Source organism: Pelobates fuscus, chromosome 4 (genome assembly GCF_036172605.1).
Source record: "Pelobates fuscus isolate aPelFus1 chromosome 4, aPelFus1.pri, whole genome shotgun sequence".
NCBI classification, from domain to species: domain Eukaryota; kingdom Metazoa; phylum Chordata; class Amphibia; order Anura; family Pelobatidae; genus Pelobates; species Pelobates fuscus.
Window position 1 is genome coordinate 376,357,957 of NC_086320.1, and position 19,512 is coordinate 376,377,468.

At 36.8% G+C, this 19,512-nt stretch overlaps 1 protein-coding gene across 30 annotated transcripts in view; it reads left to right on the forward strand.

The window, feature by feature from the left end:
- The window catches only part of OBSCN (obscurin, cytoskeletal calmodulin and titin-interacting RhoGEF), a 344,733-nt gene that overhangs the window by 261,070 nt on the left and 64,151 nt on the right, over positions 1 to 19,512 (forward strand). The window contains exons 97-98 of one of the 30 annotated variants that reach the window (XM_063452780.1): positions 8,064 to 8,106; positions 10,429 to 13,200. The exons of the other annotated variants lie outside the window; for them this stretch is intronic. Of the exons in view, the coding sequence (XP_063308850.1) occupies positions 8,064 to 8,106; positions 10,429 to 11,863 (1,478 nt within the window). The 3' untranslated portion in view covers positions 11,864 to 13,200. Of the gene's footprint in view, positions 1 to 8,063; positions 8,107 to 10,428; positions 13,201 to 19,512 lie in introns of those variants that run through there. 30 annotated transcript variants of the gene reach the window in all.

Here is a 19,512-nt window from a genome sequence, read left to right on the forward strand (position 1 = left end):
ATAATTGTTTAAAAACTCCATATCATGTTCAGCCATTTTTTAATTTAATAATGATTACTCTTTTGCATTACCCATGTTTTAATATTTGATATTAATTTGATTGAGCTACCCATTTTTTTAGGCCAGCACTTTGATTAGATAACCACTTTCAGGGGGAGAAATGTATCAAATGTATCACATTCTGAAAAGTGGTGCAAAGATGCAAGAGATTCGTGCTGATCAATGGAATGTTTCTATGGTGATTTTCCAATATTTATCACTTTGCACTATTTTTAGAAAACAACACTTTGATAAATATTCCCCTTTGTATCAATAATATGTATTGCAGAGGCTTACAGTGTGAGATTAACTTTGTTCTTATGGTTTTAAGAGTGTCAGGGCCATAGAGCTCTCTGACATATCAGCAACCATTTCTCATATCAGATATTCAGTAAATGATGATGATTATGATCTGGACAATGCAGGGTTAGAGTAAGACTGTATGTTCTAGGCTGGGAGTTGACCTAACAAACAAAATTGAAAATCCTATAGAAGTGAATCTGGGACAAAGGGACACAAACACAGAAATTGAATTGGGAATCTCAGAAATACATGGCTATCACTTGTTCCAGATGGTTAATAAGGGAAAGTTTATTTTTCATTAAGTTGTTGAGTAGGCTAATGTCCTTGACATTGCTAGTTCTGATCTAAAATACCTAGAGCTGGCAAAAAAGAAAACTTGGTAGCTAGTCATCGAGACTAGAAACGATGGGCCAGAGTAAAAAGAAAGACACCGAAAGACACCGGACGTTCACTGCCACAAAGCAGTTTAATGACGAACAGCTAACAAAAAAGGAATCTTAGGAGAGCGTTCTGCAAAGTACAAAAATATTATCTAAAAACATCGGACTCTCTGAACACCATGACTGCATTTTAAGTTGTGCAGTTTAACAACTTCTTCCCATTTTTGCCTTGAGTCTAATTTTTTTTTTCCTATAAAAAAGTCGTAAGGAACTCAAAATATCTGCAATTTGCTATTTGTCTGCTTAATCATTGGAAACGTGTACTCTCAAACTACAAGTTGCTATAGCAGAGATAACTACAGATTGTTCTGCCGGCAAGTTGGATGAGTGTGAAGACGTCCATTGCTTCACATGGAGCACACCTTATATTGTCTCGGAAGCACTCTACACAGTGTTTCCACATCTCAAAAAACGTCAGTACCAAAATATTTAAAAAGACCACGATACTTCAGTATTCCGGAATGATGGTGAGATTCATATTATTCTCGATAGTCATCCACAACATGGCAAAAATGTATCATTGGCCCAAAGAAGACTTCCCCCTTAATAACCTGTTACTGCTTGGCTTTAGCTTACCATGTGGACAGTAACCGTCACCGGAGTTTAGTTTTCATATATAATCCCAATAACAATCTGTAATAACACAGTTGTATTTTTTTGGGCAGTCCATAGCTCGCCCATTGCATTCTGGGTAAATAATAAAGCTTACTACATGCTACAAAGCATTGCCATTTGTTTTTGTGCCTGTTCTGTGTGTCTAAGTGAATGGGTTTTTTGCTAAATGGCATACATGAGACAGTAGCAGAAAGCATGTGAACATATGATACTGATGTATGCTGCAGCATTTTGGCTCGACTTTGATTTCTTGCCCGGAAAAGTATTCAACGGATTGGTTTATGCTTGCAGTAGAGGAACCCATATTCCAACCCATGTCCAAGTGGCATTCTCTGACTTTCAAAAGGTAAATCTATAAAGAAAAAATATACTTTAAAAGAAAAAAAACATGCATGAAATACAGTATGGGACCTGAAATATAATTTGGAACATTTTCCTATATTTGAGATAATTATAAGTTTAGGGGAAAATATACTGAAGAGATGGGATACCCTCCCCTGTACTCACTGTTAAAATTGACTTTTAAACCGCAAATAGAGATATTCAGCGCATGTTAAATTAATTCAAAAGGGAATTAACAAAAACACTCAACACACAAACACACAAACACAGAAAAAAATGAAAACTGAGATAGGCGGTGAAAATAAATAAATAAATATAAATACCTTACGTAATAAAGGGACTTGAGGGGACTGCCGTAAACATATAAAATTATCATTAAAGAGTAAAAAAAATAACTATACAGATATATAAATAAACAGACAGAGGGTCAAACAGATAGACAGGTGGATAGATAGAAAGACAGACAGGTGGAGATATAGACAGACAGACAGACAGATTGATAGACAGTCCGATAGAAACAGGTGGATAGATAGACAGACAGACAGATTGATAGACAGTCAGATAGAAACAGGTGGATAGATAGATAGATAGACAGAGACAGGTGGATTGATAGAGAGACAGACAGATTGATAGACAGTCCGATAGAAACAGGTGGATAGATAGACAGACAGACAGGTGGAGAGATAGACAGACAGAGACAGGTGGATTGATAGAGAGACAGTCAGGTGGATTGATAGAGAGACAGACAGATTGATAGACAGTCAGATAGAAACAGGTGGATAGATAGATAGATAGATAGAGACAGGTGGATTGATAAACAGACAGGCAGACAGACAGGTGGAGAGATCGACAGGCAGGTGGATGGATGGATAGATAGACAGACATTTGAGAGAGATATAGGTAGACTATATGTTATATTCATATTATCTGCCAGACAGTGACACTTTAAAAATAATCCCTCAAACAATTATAATTAATTTCATAATGTGAAATTGCTTGTGTACAGATTGTTCCTTGCATTAAATAGGGCAAATAGTTTTTAAAAAAAATAATGTATTCAATTAACTGGTTGCTTAGAATTACTTACTGTAGATGTAATGTCTTGTCAATAATGCAAAATTGAAAGAAAGAGACAATGTGATCTGTTCTGGAAGTACATCCTGACATTTCTATTACAATGCTCACATTAATTCATACAATCGCTGTAACATTATTAAATCGTATAAAAATGGATCACTGCATATTGCAATAGTTCTCTTATTGTGGCATCTAAATTATCTAATTCTCGGGTCCTCTGCTGAAGGACTGGGACTTCCTTATTCTTGATGTTATGGTCACCGCTGCTGTCTTCTGTTCCTTGTCTATCACCACGATTTCGGGTTGGTTGGCCAGTACTTGCTTGATCATCTGAAACTAGAAGTCCCATTGCATCTTAGCCCTGTCACTCTCATCCATCTTTTTTTGCACCTCCTATCAGGATGTAGGCAGGTTCAGTCCATATTCTGCATAGATGTTTCACTACACAATCCAAGCAACTTGGTTGTGCCTCTCAGGGCATGCTGTCCCTGATATCATCTTGTGAGCGGCTGTCATGTACTGGGTTGTTTTGGAGATCTCTTTGCACAGTCTGAGCCTTGGGTTTTGTCTGGTGTGGTAGACCCCATTTATTTTGATCTGGTGCATGGTCCTGTGCTGCTAGGATTAGTGCCTCAGTGCTGTCTTTCAGTTCTGCATTATCCAACCACTAGTTGGATTTTGTAATGTGAGCCACATTTGTCTCTTAATGGTACATCCCATGGAGAGGTTTTTCTTACCATGGAACCTCCACCTTATCTGCATCCTCTGTCTGTTGTTGTCTCAGGCATTCCCTTAGCAGTTCATCTTTAAGAGTCATCTCCGTGATGTACTTGTGAATTGTCTGTATTTCATTCAGGACTTTGACCTGGAAAATCATAAGGCCACAATCTCCTTCCTTCCAGCTAGTGTGCAGATTCCAGATCCTGGATTCTGTGTGGAATCTTAAATTCATCCTGAGTAGTTTACCGGTGTTGCTATCCATGGCGTCCAGCTCTAATCTTGTCCAGGTTATAATCCCAGTTGGGAACCTAATGACTGGCATGGGAATATGTGTCAGTGACATGTATCTTGTGCTTGCCATTGAGCTGTGACTTCAGGACCTGTTTTACTCTCTGGAGGTATGTAGATGTTGCTGTCCTCATTGTCTCTTCCTCGTTGTTACCATGTGTTTGTGGTATCCCCAGATACATGTAGGTTCTCCTCATCTCCTTTTTGGTCTTCTGACACTTCAACCCCTTAGTCCTGATCATCTTCCCTCTTTTTGCTATCATCTGCCCACACTTATATAATTTGAATGACATTCCAATGTTAGTGAATGTCAGGTGAATCAGTGAGTCGATGCCTCGCTCCCTCTTGGCATATAGCTTTATGTGGCCCATGGCTAATGTTAGCTGCACTGTGTATGTACTCTTCATGATAATCTAGCTGAGTAAGCTTGGACCTACGCAGAGCATCATCAGGTTTAGTGCATTACCTTGGTATTTGCCACATTGGATGTTCACTCATGTAAATGTCCTGGAATTGGTTTCTAGTGTTTTCTCCACTTGCTCATCAAGTTTTTGATGAAGGCTCGTAGTGTCTTGTTGACCTTTTATAGAATCAAACATCCCAGTATCCATGTGTGTGAATCCCATTGACTGCTGGTGGTTTGATCCTCTGGTGTTCTTTCCAATCTCCTTTTTAGTATTGCTCATGTACTGATTCATATGCACATCAGTCTTAGAGGTAGGTAGATAGATAGATAGATAGACAGACAGACAGACAGACGGATAGATAGATAGACGGATAGATAGAATGATAGTCTAAGATAGACAGACAGACAGACAGAATCTTGAGATAGCTTTCAGTTCAGCTGTTTTAGTCTGCTGTTTAGTGACTAGACCCCATATACTTGGCCCTAATGAACAGAAATGTTTTGCTTAATTTACAAAATTAGGTAATTGAAGCCTATTAAGGCAGCCAGCAATGATAATTGAATTCTGTGTGTTTACAATGTGAAAAGGTTGACTTTTTTCATAATTCCATTAGCACAACATGAGTTAATGTTTATAAAAATAAATTATGATTTTAAATTATTAATGAGCATTCTCGGTTAAATAATGTAGCACTCCTTCTGTTATGTAACTAAGCTGAACATTAATTGTTTGAGTGCTCAAAAACACAGCTTTGTTAACACCACTTTGTAGTGTATCTTGGCTACTTACAAAATTGCTATTGCTATTTGTTTATTTATTTTCTTTAAAAAAAATATATAAAAAATAAGAAGGTAGAATGTAACCCAGCTTGTTTGATTTATTTTGCTACATTGATTATATCTATCCTCCTGTCTACAATCTTTGTTTTATTTTGACTTCAATAAGTCTACATTTACCCAGATTTGCTTTTCTGGTTTTTATTATTATTTATTTACTTATTGCAATACTTAAAGGATATTACAAGACTGATATCACAACATGGCACATTGATTCATGAAGAGTCAACACATCTCGAGGGAGCATTGAAAGCAACTTGGCTTTCTCTGGCAAAGCCGGTGTCTGCTCCCTTAAGGAACAGTCTTGCAGTATGGGATCAGATGAGACCTTTTGCTCTTCCTAAAATCATTTCAGTTACAGAGTGAACCTTGAGCTGGTATTACAGGTGCATTTCTGCCCTCTTACCTTGCAAACAGATGTCCTGCTATCCTTCCTGCAGCCTGCCAACCTTTAATCAAACCACTGTAAACATTACAGTAGCAATTTGTTAATCAAACTATCATAATTTCTTATTCTATTTCATTTTATTTCATTAATTTTGTTTTGTGTGCTAATCAGATGTATTTTAACTACCGGTACATTATATACAATACAATGGTAGTACCAACATCTGACATCTGTTTTTCTTGGTGCATTGAAAGAACAGATCAGAAGAAGAAACAAAAATGAACATATCAATAATGAGAACTGATAACGTAATTGGATAATATAAGAAGGATAACCATGTGGGATAATATAGGAGGGATAACGACATGGGATAATATAGGAAGGATAAAGACGTTGGATAAAATAGGAGGGATAATGGCATTGGATAATATAAGAAGGATAAAGACGTTGGATAAAATAGGAGGGATAATGGCATTGGATAATATAAGAAGGATAACAACGTGGGATAATATTCGATTCGGTGGCCCTGGATGGAATGAAGAGGGGCAATACATGTTATGAGAAGGATCCCAACTTGAGTCATTATGCCTATTCTAATGCCCAACCCATCAATCTGGTTCCATCACTGATAACCTATACAATCTTTTATAGGAGAGTTCCCTATCATTTGACGGTATTTATAATTGTATTTAATATTTTCAGTGGTAGTTTAGTCTTTTTCATTTTAAAGTTTTGCTTTTCACGGACAGTGGAAGAAGACACTACAATGCAGGACTGTGGTAAGTATAACATTATAAAAACTAGAAGGACATCCTAGACATTAATTCTGCCTCTCTTTCGTAGGCTGAGAGAATCTTTTAAAAAAACATTCTAATGTTGTTTTTTTAACCAACAAAAGTAGCAAGTTTAATTTACCCACACGGCTAGTACCTTAGCTCTTTCAGGGCAAAGAATTCTGGCAGAGAATTATGCAGTCTGCCTCAATCTTTAGATGACAGAATTCTAGGAAATACAGTCTGACAGCTGGTAAGAACATTGCTGAGACCATCCGCAATGTTCTAGATTTAGATTAAGAGGAACGGCAGTTTGTCAGTTTGCCATTAATGCCCAAAATATTGACCATATGCAAAATACAAAAGACAAGGAAAATATACGTAATGGAGATTACTAAGAAAAACATCTGGTCAACATGTTGTTTAAAATGTTATTAAATTATTCTATGGAGCAGGTGTAGTTCAGAAATGTTCCTATAAGATTTTTAAAAGTATTTAATTTCTATGGTGCCAACCAATTCCTCAGCACTGTGCCATCCCTGAATGGATATTGTCAGGTACAAAGTTTAATTGGAGGCCAGGTGTATTGTGTGCTATGGGTTAAATAGTATGATGTAAAGCACGCAATGTCATCGAAATGAAGCATTGTGGGGCTTTAAGCACATAATACAGAACACACTGGAGGCTGTTCATAAGAGGCTGAATTGTTGTGAAATGAGATTCAAATTGCACAAATTAGGTTAAAGTATGACTACATTTTTCCAAACCAGCTATTTGTGCCAAAATCGAGCAATTCTGATTTCAGTTAACTACAATTCACTGTTTAGTGGATAACCCTCATTGCTTTTCAGTACAATGTCAAATGTGGAGAAATAAAAGTTTGTGGGGAAAAATCTTGATGCCATCAGCAAGTATGGCACCTACAATAGATATGTGTTTAACCAAAATATTAAAGACCTTTTTGATCAGTATCGTCATCACGTGTTTTTTTACATTACATTTGTTTCATTTAATTTTTATATCCCCATTATTCAATATGTAAAGTTCTGCAAAATATATTAATGCTATGTACATGATAATAATGACACATTCACTCCCACAATGCCTAGCACCTGTCCATCACACTAGGTAGGTGGGATGCCATAGCTGACATGGTATGAATGCCCGGCGTAAATACAGCCCAACACAACAAGCACATCCTTCCAAATTATTTAATATATTTGGAGAAACCTTTAATATGATTTTTCCAAATAATAAAATGTAAAACAATATATCAATATATCAATATTTTAAAAATATTATAATATTTTTCAGAATATTTAATCATTTTAAAAGTTCATGCAAATATATCAAATAATTTGAAAAACTTATCCAACAATATTAAATCGAGTCCATTGTTACCGAAATGTAGATTGTCAGAAAATCTAAGTGACTTCAAAGTGAATTTCAAATTGACTTAAAATTCCCATTTTAGTAAGTTACCCTGATAAACCAGAAATTGTTCTGAATTGTCAAACGAACTGTAATTTTAGGGTCGGCTTGATACATTGGAAACATTTTCTATCCAAATAAGCTACTTTTCTTGCTCGACTAATTTGCCTAAAATGTGCAATTCTCCACAATTTTCATTTCAGTGAATGAACTCCAAAATGTCAATGTTGGTCCGGGTTAAAATTTATTTATAAATGAAACAGATTTGAGAAGAGTGAGCGTAGGAAGCATGTAAGCTTATTACATTCCTTTCCATTCCATATAATAGAACTTAACACGAGTAGATAAATCATATCAGCTTCTGCCGTTATCTAACCCATGCTGTTCATACTGTTTCCTTTTAGTCACTGAGCAGAGTTCCCAAGCTCCCAAGAAAACCGTCATCATGTAAGTGCGGCTCTGTGTCTGTCTGTGTATGTGCTAGTGTGTCTGTGGGTCCTTTGCATGCCCTTCTAATACGCTTCATAATGAATGCACAATTTAACAATTGCATGTCCGGTGCTGTGTCTTGCATTCACTTAGAACCAGAGACCATGTTTGCCAAGCCAAACTGCAGCACGAACATTCGGGTGATAAGGCAACTTTCTAATAATGGAGTACTCAGTATCAGCATTCTGTTGGTTTCCATGGTGACAACTGCTCCACCTTCAGAACTAAGTTCCAGAAACCTTCTTTGTACGTAAGCGTCCATTCAGCTAGTTTTCACGACATTTGTTCTTGGTTTTAGCACTGTGCACCAGTCACAATGCAGATTTAAGGAATTATGCCTCAAGAACATTTCTGGGGCAGTGCTAAAGTTTTAAAAGTGGAGCAATCGCCATGGAAACTAAAGGAACGTTCCGAATGATTTCTCCACTTCTAGTCCAGGATAGGTTTGCACACATCCTCGTATGTTCCTACTGTGTCGTTTCATATTTCATTGAGATGTGCTATGTTATGTGAGAGAATCAATGTAGCTCAAATCCTTGGGCTCCAAGAAGCTGCATGATGATTTCTCATCCAATTGTAATCATTATGATTAATTGGGTGGCCGTACCGCATTTTAATTATGGATAATAATACAATATGTGCTCCGCAGGGTAGCAGAGAGTCTAAAATAGCCCTGCGGTAGACATTTTCTATTATTCAATATATATCTATATTTTATTATATATTGTCTTTTGTAATTTACCTGAATTGTTCTCTTTTTAATTTGATGAAACCAGGTAGTTCCTGGTATAGTTATGGTAGGACACATACACATTTTAAGACCTTATCACTAAACACTCAATTGAGTTTGTTAAAACCGGCTTGCAAAAACGTCATGTCTTATTCCAAATGCACTAATTTGGTAGTTTGCTATCTGGTTCTTAGCGCACACCAACACACTATTTAGTTAATAAACTGTGCAGGGGTAATCCTGGGTGGGCACTTGAAATGCTGACGGGGACGTACTAAACTTTGTATAAAATCTGTAGAAAGAACACAGAGCAACACACAACAAATAGCACAGTCAACTTAATAACTTAAAAAAAGCTTTAAAATAAACACTATCTTAAATGCTAGATTTCAAATCCTTTTCTCTGTGTACGAATGTCTTATTCCAGCCGTCACTGCTTAGTATCACAGGATGCATATTGAGGGTTAGAGCACGTATAAATATCAATAAGATGTCCATTGCTTTTAAAGCAACATTTAGTTTCATGAAACTATGCACACATTAATGAATTACAAAAATAGATTTACCAACAGTCAGAACTTTGTACTCACACAAAGGGTTAATAGTCCTGCAGCTGTCCAGGTTCTGCTAAAAGACAACTCCTGTAGCTCTCAGTTATCCATTAGGTGTGCAGAATCTTTATTTTCTGGGCTTGGACTATGCATGGATTGCATGTTATAAAATAAATACAATTCCCTCCATTCAAAATATGCAGCCCTAAAATACAAGCTATTGCATACAACATTGTCATTCAAAAATAAATTGTAAAAAGTAAAGCCAACAGTAAAAGCTCACTTGTAGTTAGTCCTTATGCTGATTTATTAGGACTATTTATAAATAAATTTGGAATGCTTGCAAACAGGATGCGGGTGTGTAACTGGCAAACGGTGTGCGTCATCATTGTACGCACATGAGTTTGCAGTGACGTGTTCAGCCAGCCAGAGAATTTAAAGAAATGTTATACATGCTTGTTGTAAGACGGTGTACTTTTTGCTAATTGTACATAAGTACTAAATCAGGACTATCTCTCCACACTCAGGAAACCTGGGGGCATGCTTGAGTTTGTAGGATCCAATTGTGTTCCATTATTTTGTGGTTTCTATAAAAACTGTTTACACTTTACAAACAATCTCCTTTGGTATTGTGAATGTCTGCTTACTTAAAGCATATGTAGATTTAGCTATCAAAAGTCTCAGTAAAGAACATATTCCTTACAAATTAGTAAGAAAGACATACATCTGCTTTCACCAATCTTACAAGAACTGTTCTATCAATCGATCGATCGATCGATCAATCAATCAACCTAACATAATTTTAAGAATAGACATACGAAATCTCTTACTCTGCTATGCTTGCGTTTGCTGTGTGGAATTGCGCACTTACATGTTTGTGTGTGCACACGTATTAACACGACCAGTAGAGTGAAATTTGTTTTACAACAGTAATCTGGCATAATCTGTGGAATTTGTGACTCTGAGTCTTATTTTTATTTCACACATTTACATCATTAGAGAGGAAACAATAACTACTGTCGTGAAAAGTCCACGGATGAGGCGCAGGATGTCTCCCTCTCCCTCACGTTCTGTTTCAAGTCAATCTCCATCACGGACTCCAAGATCTGAATTGTCTACACCAGAGCCACACTTTGGATTCAGAACCAAGCAGTCCACATATAGGACAGAACATGAAACAAGAAGGACTGTTGTTCCCACTCTTTATGTGACAGAACCAGAGGCTGAGCGAGGAGCATATGCTAGACCAGAGGAACAAAAGAACAGATGGGTTGAAGTTGAGGAAATTATTGAATTTAAGGTAAAGAAATCTCCAAAGCCACCAAGGAAAAGAGGGACTTCTCCAGCAAAACCTGAAGAAATAAGTACACGGAAGTTCACTCAGCATGGCCCAAGACCCAGGCGTCACCCAGGTGATGACCCCAACACAAACAACTCTAACAATAAATTAGTTGAAGAATCTAAATCTTCGCTCAGTTCTTGTGACTTTTCAGAAGTTGATCTCCACTCTATGGAGTATGGACTTGTAGATGAATCTGAAGAAGAAGACAATCTAAACTCTCAATTTGTATCAGATCAGCATGATGATACCCCATTCTGTCCATCAAACCTTGAAGAAAGCAGTTGCTCTGTGGAAGAGGCCACAAATAGGCCCACAGAGCAAGAACTCCCAGAGTCTGCTTGTGAAAATGAAACTGTAATTTCTTCTAAGGATGATATCACACCCATACCGGTCCATTTAGGTATCAAGGAAAACATAGATGAAAAAAACGAAAACTGGTCTGATGATGGTGATGTCCAAGATCCTGGGAAAACAGTATGTTCAGAAGGTGAAGAATTCTTTGTTGAAGAACCAGCAGATGAAGAGGATGATGAACTAAAACAACGAGATAAAAAGATTCTTACCCGTGATGGAAAAGTATTAACACTAGAAGACCTTGAGGACTATGTTCCAGGGCAAGGAGAGACTTATGGATGTGATGAAAGTGATGTTAACATCTTGGGGGATGCCCCTTGTGAGATATCTGTACTGCAAGCTGAAATTAGCGAGCCAACAATTGGCAAACCTGTGTTATTGAATGTAGGAAGACCTGTTGTACCGAAACAAAGGCAGAGTTTTTTTAGCAACTTTAAAGATATTACAGATGGCATGTTCATGGCTGCCTCAAGAATGGGGAGAATGAACCTAATGGGGCCACCAAATGTTTCTTTCCGCATGAATGAAACCTCTACCACAGGTGCAAGTGTAGCCACTCCATCAGCTGGCCTTACATCATTTAACATCAAACCTTCGTTCTGTACCGAAGTCCAACGTTCAGCAGAGACTGGACAACCTAGCTTCAAAACTGAAGTCTCCACCAGAACCCTGAGCTATGGAAGCCTCGGGGAAACGGTTACTTTGCACATAAGCAAAAAAGACCCTTCCCAGAGTTAAGGGAAGAGAAAGTGAGAGGAATATAGGGAGGAGATGACATAGAAACAAGATGGAAAAAAAAAATAAAGTATTAAAGTAAGGAGGGGTTTAGAAATGTATTGCAGGGATATGGAAAGCCTTTCCAGTCTTAATGGGAACATTACTCCTCTAGATAAAAATAAATTGAAGATAGTTACAAAGTGTCATTCCATAGTGAAACTATGATGAGCTAAATTATGAGAAGCTTTAAAATATCTTTACTAACTTCGAATAATAAGTCTCCTCCTTGTATAGAGATTGACTGTATTCTTTACTAAAGGGAATATATCACCTTCCCAGTTCTTGTTAAGCTTTCATTCGTTATTTATTCTGAATTCTAGATTTCAGATTATGAAAATGCTGTTTACATGAATCAGTTAGACACTGATCTTGGCATATGGGATTAAGAGCACGTCATTGTTGAATACCCGATAAATTTTTAGCTACAATATCAACGAGCTAGAAAACCAAAGAGGGTGATTTAAGAAGAACAATATAAGCTTGTTAAATTATTTTGAACTATTGCCATGAAATGACAATCGTTCATGATCTAATGATATTTTTCTGGAACACCAGGATTAAACCACAAATTATTAACACAAGGTTAAGAGTTAAATGTGGACATTAACCCTTTGCACATTGGAGGGAAGAGCAAAGCCTTCCCAAAGGGATGTGTTGCTTAAATATTTATAATGCATATGGTTGTAGGTCATGTTGGTAAATAGGTATAGCAGTCAAGCTGTTGTAAAACTACATCTCCCATGATGCTTTGGTAGGCCATTGAACTTTGCTTTACATTGATAAGGCATCATGGGAAATATAGACCTCAACAGCTAGATTGCAATTTGTTGTTGAAGCACCATGGGAGATGACATCGGATTAGATACCTGTTGGCCACCCTCAGTTTTAGGAAGTGTCAGCATCCGCCCAAAAAACATTAATAAAAGTTTATTTGGGAAAAAAATAATCTGAGATTATTTATCTTCGAAATAACCATTTTTAAGCATTGCATTCACTCTGATCTCAATATACTCAATTTATCTCTATAACAAGCTTGGTCAACGGGTTTCAAAATTCTGGATTTGTGAGAAGCAAATGTAGCAGTCAAAGCAAATGTCTGGCTTTGAAACTGTAGAGGATTTGTAATTGTTGCTGTTTTTGTTTCCTAAAAGCATGAATTTTTAATTCTGAAAATGACGATTCTGTCCTTATTTATTCACTCTGTAAGCCCTGCAGTGGAAGGTGTTGATAAAACAGCAGCCCCTGACGACTGTTGAAATAAGAGAGTGCAAATAAAAAAATCCATGGTTGAACTCTAATCGTGCGAGGTCTTAGTCAATCTCTGTTCTTTACGCAGCAATGGTTTGCAGGATCTGAAGAGTGTTTTTGCTGCTTTGCCCTACAAATTAGAGGTCGAATCTGTTTTCTATGGGAGCGGAGGTTTACAGTTTGAATGTAATGCAAAAAAACACAATCTATACACATAAGTACTCATCAATAAAACAAAAGTGTGTGCTGGCAAATGATTTATTCTCTGCTATTTTGAATATGGGATTGAATTGAGTTACAAAATATATTTTCCCATAATCTACGCATTTGTCTGCAATTCTTTTGATATAAGAACATCATATATTTACATTTCATATATAGCACCGTTAAACTGATTATTCAGTTTAAACAAATATGCATTATTGTGGAATTACAAACAGAAATTACATTTTGAATCAGCACAAAAATACACAATATACAACTTGAAAAGTTATGGAGCCAGATTTACTCTGATTTACCTGTTTCCGTCCTACAATACGCAGTCAAACACTCACCTGGATCCTCCTAGCTGTCCACGATCCATCCAATATTTCTGATACGGCTGAATTAAAAGTTCCCTTCCATATTGGATATCTCACTTTCATTCCTATTTGGAGAGAATTTATTGGATGGAACTATCAGCTGACACGTTCAGCCAATGAATTCCAACCCAAAACAGGTGGAATTCATGTCACTAATGCGGAATTAGGGTCTCACCATGAGATTAAGCCAGGGGACTCCCGGCTTCATAACCACTATAGTTGGCTATAGTGGTTATGGTGCTTAGACAGCCTATATAAATCTCCTTATGTTACTTAAATACTCATATCAAAGATGTAATATGGGGATTAGGACACAGTGTATGTTGCCTTATGCTGATCACTGCTTCAAACTATTCAAATTGTGGCAGGGCCTAAATCATTTTTTTTTTATTTCTTTAATTTAGAGTCTGTAGTAAAAAGCACCAAATTTGTTTTACAGATGTCACACCCGATTTAGGCCACAATTTAATAATTTTTTACACTTACCAAATGAGTTAATATTATGAAAAATATTTACATTTTGTAAGGTTTTGATATTGTTTGAGATATATATATATATATATTTTAAGTATGGTATATTTTTATTATATTTGAAAATGTCGAAAAATTATTTTAAAATGTTATTTAAAAATACTAAATCTTTTGAAAAGTGTATCCAACAATATTAAACCAAGGCGTAAGCGTTGTTAGTACATTTGGGAATTTGGAGAGAGTATTAAGCACATTGATAAGACTGACAGAGTGTACAAAGGTATAATAATATTTAATTACATAAAGCACCCATACCCACTGTATACACTTTGTAGTTTTACCATGGCACATAGATTTCCTACATGCCATGCTTCATTAACTGTTTACACTGCTCCAATAGGCTAATTTATTTGCCATTCAGGACACATCTAATGGGGTCCATGTGTCAGAGAGGTGGAGTGCTTGGTCAGAATTAAAAATCTATATAGAAACTACTATTTCTTATTCAATATTTAATGCATTACAAACTGTCTATGAGTCATTAACGATGCCAATATGATCACAATCCCAGCATTCTGATACGTTTTGAACCCATTTTCACCATATCAGATCATTGGAAAAAGGCTCTATGCCTTAGATTAAACACTCGAGATTTGTCAACCACAATGTCAAAAAGGAGTTAGCGAAATGTTAAGGGAACCATCGAAAACATGTCAAAGTCATCATTGCAAAAGTCTAATAAATACCCAATACTCTAAAATATACCTAAGCGAGCTGAATAAACTCCACCCCTGACTTTATGATGTGTACGAGCAATGTTAACTCACATTTCCTAGTTGATCAATTGCACCAATTTAAGCTCTGTGACATAAATATTACACAGTGAAATTGATAACATAATAATTTAAAAATAGTTTAGAGGTACATTATAGAAACGCGCACACACACACTCCGCAATGTCCGTATGGAACCTAATAGGTTATTGACACACCTGATACCTATTTGCATCACCAATGGAGTCACACCTGTGATGTAGATTACAATTCAGCAAAGTTTCAGCCTAACAAACTTGACATTGTGAGATTAATGTAAAAAAATTATGTTTTAGACCTTGTTATAAGACAATAGCATTTTCTTACTTTGGCAAAAAGAAAGAACTTCTCCCAGTGGGGTTGCATGTGTTGCATGTACATGTTGCCGGTCAAGGAATCCTGCGTCAAAAGTGAGGCAAGAAGCGATATGTGGAATCGTTAGAATAGCTAGTTGACCCTGCATCAATATCGATGCAGGCATGGTGAACTGTGCTGTTCAATACAACAAAACAACGCCATCTAGAGCTGGGTATCCCGACAATTGCTTGGAGCTGCTGAAATTAATTATACAAAACACCCAAAATATGGAAATATAAATCTTTCAATACTATACTTAGGTCATTTCAGCAGCACAGGCCAACATATATAGGGACCTTAAACAGGTCATATGTGCCCGTTACAATTAAACTTTAACCCATTGTACCACTGGGATTGTCAATCCATTCTCAAGGATATCAATGTTAAATATAAATATTGTTACGTTAAAGAATGTTCCATCCATCCATTTATACTCAGTGGAACTGTCCTTCATTAAATTCTCTAGGGGACTTAAACTAAGGATTTCATACCAATAAATCTGTAATGAATTATAGACTTTTGAAAGGCAAACAAAAGTTTGTTTTGGCTGAACCACTAGATATGATAATAAAATTTTTAGGCCATAAGGTGGTTTAGCTCAGCTGAATTTTGTAAATGAAAAATGGTCCAGTCAGTGTACTGAAAAAATATACATAATATAATACTATCTATATATCTAGCAGTACACCAATAGATGCATGTTACCACCCTTTGGTTCAAAAAGTTACCAATAGAGGGGATAACAGGGGCAGCAATGGACAAATCTATATTTATATATTTATTACATTTATAAATATAGATGTTTGTATTTATTTCTTATTGCTTCCAGTGGCGTACACACAACCCATGGGGCCCGGTGCGAAAACTGATCCGTGGGCCCCCCCGCGTGCTTACTCTGCGGCTTGGGCCGCAACACATGGCGGCAGGCACCTGGTCCGCAGGGGTCGTACGCCAGTGCATGCAGATACACATACACTTAACCCCTTAAGGACCAAACTTCTGGAATAAAAGGGAATCATGACATGTCACACATGTCATGTGTCCTTAAGGGGTTAAAGGACCACTACAGACACCCAGATCACATCAGCTCAATGATGTGGTCTGGGTGCCAGGTCCCTCTAGTTTTAACCCTGCAGCTGAAAACATAGCAGTTTCAGAGAAACTGCTATGTTTCACTAAGGGTTAATCCAGCCTCTAGTGGCTGTCTCATTGACAGCTGCTAGAGGAGCTTCCGCGATTCTAAGAGACTGAAGTCCATAGAAAAGCATTGAGTAATGCTTTCCTATGGGCGGTTTGAATGTGCGCACGGCTCTTGCCGTGCATGCACATTCGGAACTGAGAGGCGGATCGGGGCGGAGAGATCCCCAGTGCCAAGGGAGTCCGGCGTTGGAGAAAGGTAAGTACTTAAGACACACACACTCTCACGAAACAGATGCATACACACTAGCTAACAGACACACGCATTTACTGACAGACACACACTCAGTGACAGACATACATACACACTCACTGACAGACACATACACACTCACTTACAAAACACACACTCACTAACAGACTCACACAAACTAACACACTCAGTAACAGACACACACAGTAACACACTCAATGACACTCTAACACCAACACACACACACTCTAACACTAACACACACACTCTAACACACACACTCTAACACTAACACACACACACAAACTCTAACACACACACTCTAACACTAACGCCCACTCTAACACTAACACACACACACTCTAACACTAACACACACACACTCTAACACTAACGCACACTCTAACACACACATACACACTCTAACACTAACACACACACTCTAACACACACACACTCTAACACACACACTAACACTAACACACACACTCTAACACTAGCACACACACACTAACACACACACACACTAACACTAACACACACTCTAACACACACATACACACTCTAACACTAACACACACACACTTTAACACTAACACACACACTCTAACACTAGCACATACTGGTGGGCCGGGCCCGGTCGCAGCCGCAACCCCTGCGACCCCGGTATGTACGCCACTGATTGCTTCTCATTGTTTTCACCTCTATTAGTCCCTTTTCACTTGATCTGTGAATAAAGTTAATATTTAATGACTAGCCATCAATCAACTTTTCCCCATTAATCATCTCTTTTTTTACATATCAAAATGAACATGCTCATCCCTTGCGCATTTCACTTGGTTTGTGATTTGGCTACATTCGGCTTGGAGTTCGGGAATTTGTAAGTTTTCCTAATTGGCCCAAGTTTGGACAAATTGCAATTTGTCAATTCGTAATGAAATAAATCTCCCAGTCTAATGAATAAAGAAGATCAATTTTGATCACGTACGTTATGCTATGAACCACGTTCGTACTGCTGGGATACTGGCTGCTCTACAGGGTGGACATACTAATTACAGATTTACACAGGTGTACATTTTCCATTCATTTTTTTCTTTAGAAAGGTTTTATTGAATACAAACGGATAAAACATAATTTTGAGTAACATCTTCTATATCAAACGTTTCAGCATTTCACCATCTGCTCCCCAGTTTCCTGTTTAGTGTTACATGGCATATGACTACCCAATTGTTTTCGCTGCATAACATACATGTGTTAAAATATGCAAAAAAAAAACATAAATTGTCTCTCATTAGATTTCTGTGGGGAGATTTCATCTTATTGTTGTTCCTTTGCTTGTAGAGGATTTAGAAAATGATAAAGTCTTTCGTCATATTTTATTATTAATCTAGTTGGGAATCCCCATTGATAACTTATCTTCTTTCGTCTTAAAATCGATGTTAAGTCATGGACCTGCCTTCTTGCTTCTAAAGTAGCTGCTGAGATATCTGAGGAAAAAAATTATATCTTTATATTTTTCTTTTTTAAGTAGATTTTTCCTGATTTGTTTCATGATTTTATCTTTCAAATGATAATTTGCAGATCTCACTATAGTATCTCTTGGAGCTGATATTTCTTTCGGCTTTCTTAACCTATGATATATCTCTAAGAGATGTGCCCCATATGAGGATATATCTGTGATGGTAGAAAAGAGATCTATTAGATACGTTTCAAGTTGTTGATTTGTAACACTTTCAGGAATTCCTCAAATTTTCAGATTTTCCTCCTTGATCTGTCTTCCAACTCTGATAACTTTAGTTCCAGAGAATGAATTTTAGATTTAAGTTGAAGATTCTCATTTTGAATTTCCATAAAATCATTTTGAAATTTCATTAGAAAATCCGCTTGTTGAGATAGTTTCTGAGTTATAGAAGGTACTTCATTTTTTTAGTTCCAATGTGTTCGAATCTAAATAATTTTTAAATTTTTGTAGCGATTGTCCATCATTATTAATATGGAATCGTGAGAAAGAGGTGGATTGGGTATATGCTCTTCATCATGTGATGTTTCATCAGAGTAGCCTAATTGGTCTTTATTAGGTTCTAATGATTTTCTTTTAATTGTTTTAGACATTTCATGTGTTTTAGGAGAACAGGATAGATAAATGGATTTATTTTTATCAGGGATGATGATTTTTTAGTTTTTTAGGAGCCATTGTAATTCCCTCTTTTTGTTTGTTTTTCTTCCCTTGTTTTTCTTTCTTTCGTTTCTCTTTTCTTCCCTTTTTCCCTTTCCTTCCCCCTTCCCATTTTTTCTTTTTCTTCCTTTTTCTTTTTATTTCTCTTCTCTTTCTTCTTCTTCCTCCCTTTTTCCTTTTCTTTTCCTCTTCCTTTTGTTCCCTCTCTTACTTCCCTTTCCTTCATCTTTTACCCTTCTCTCCTCTTTCTCTTTTTCCTCTTTCTGTCTTTTTTTATTTCCTTCCTATATCTATTTCTCTTCTCTTTAACTCTTTTCCTTTCTCCTTTTCTTCCCTTCACTTCTCATTTATCTTCCCTTCCCTTTTTATCTCTTCTCCTTTCCCCCTCCTCTTTCAAAAAAGAAAACCAGTTATCTTATAAAATGTGACTGTTTAGTAGATATATTAATATCAACTTTATATCTTTTCTGTTTCCAGATTTGACTTTTGGTTCTTATGTAGTTGTTTTAACTTCCCCTTCTTATCTCTCTCCCTTCCTTTTTCTTTTCTCCTTCTCCCCTCCTTCTTCCATTTCT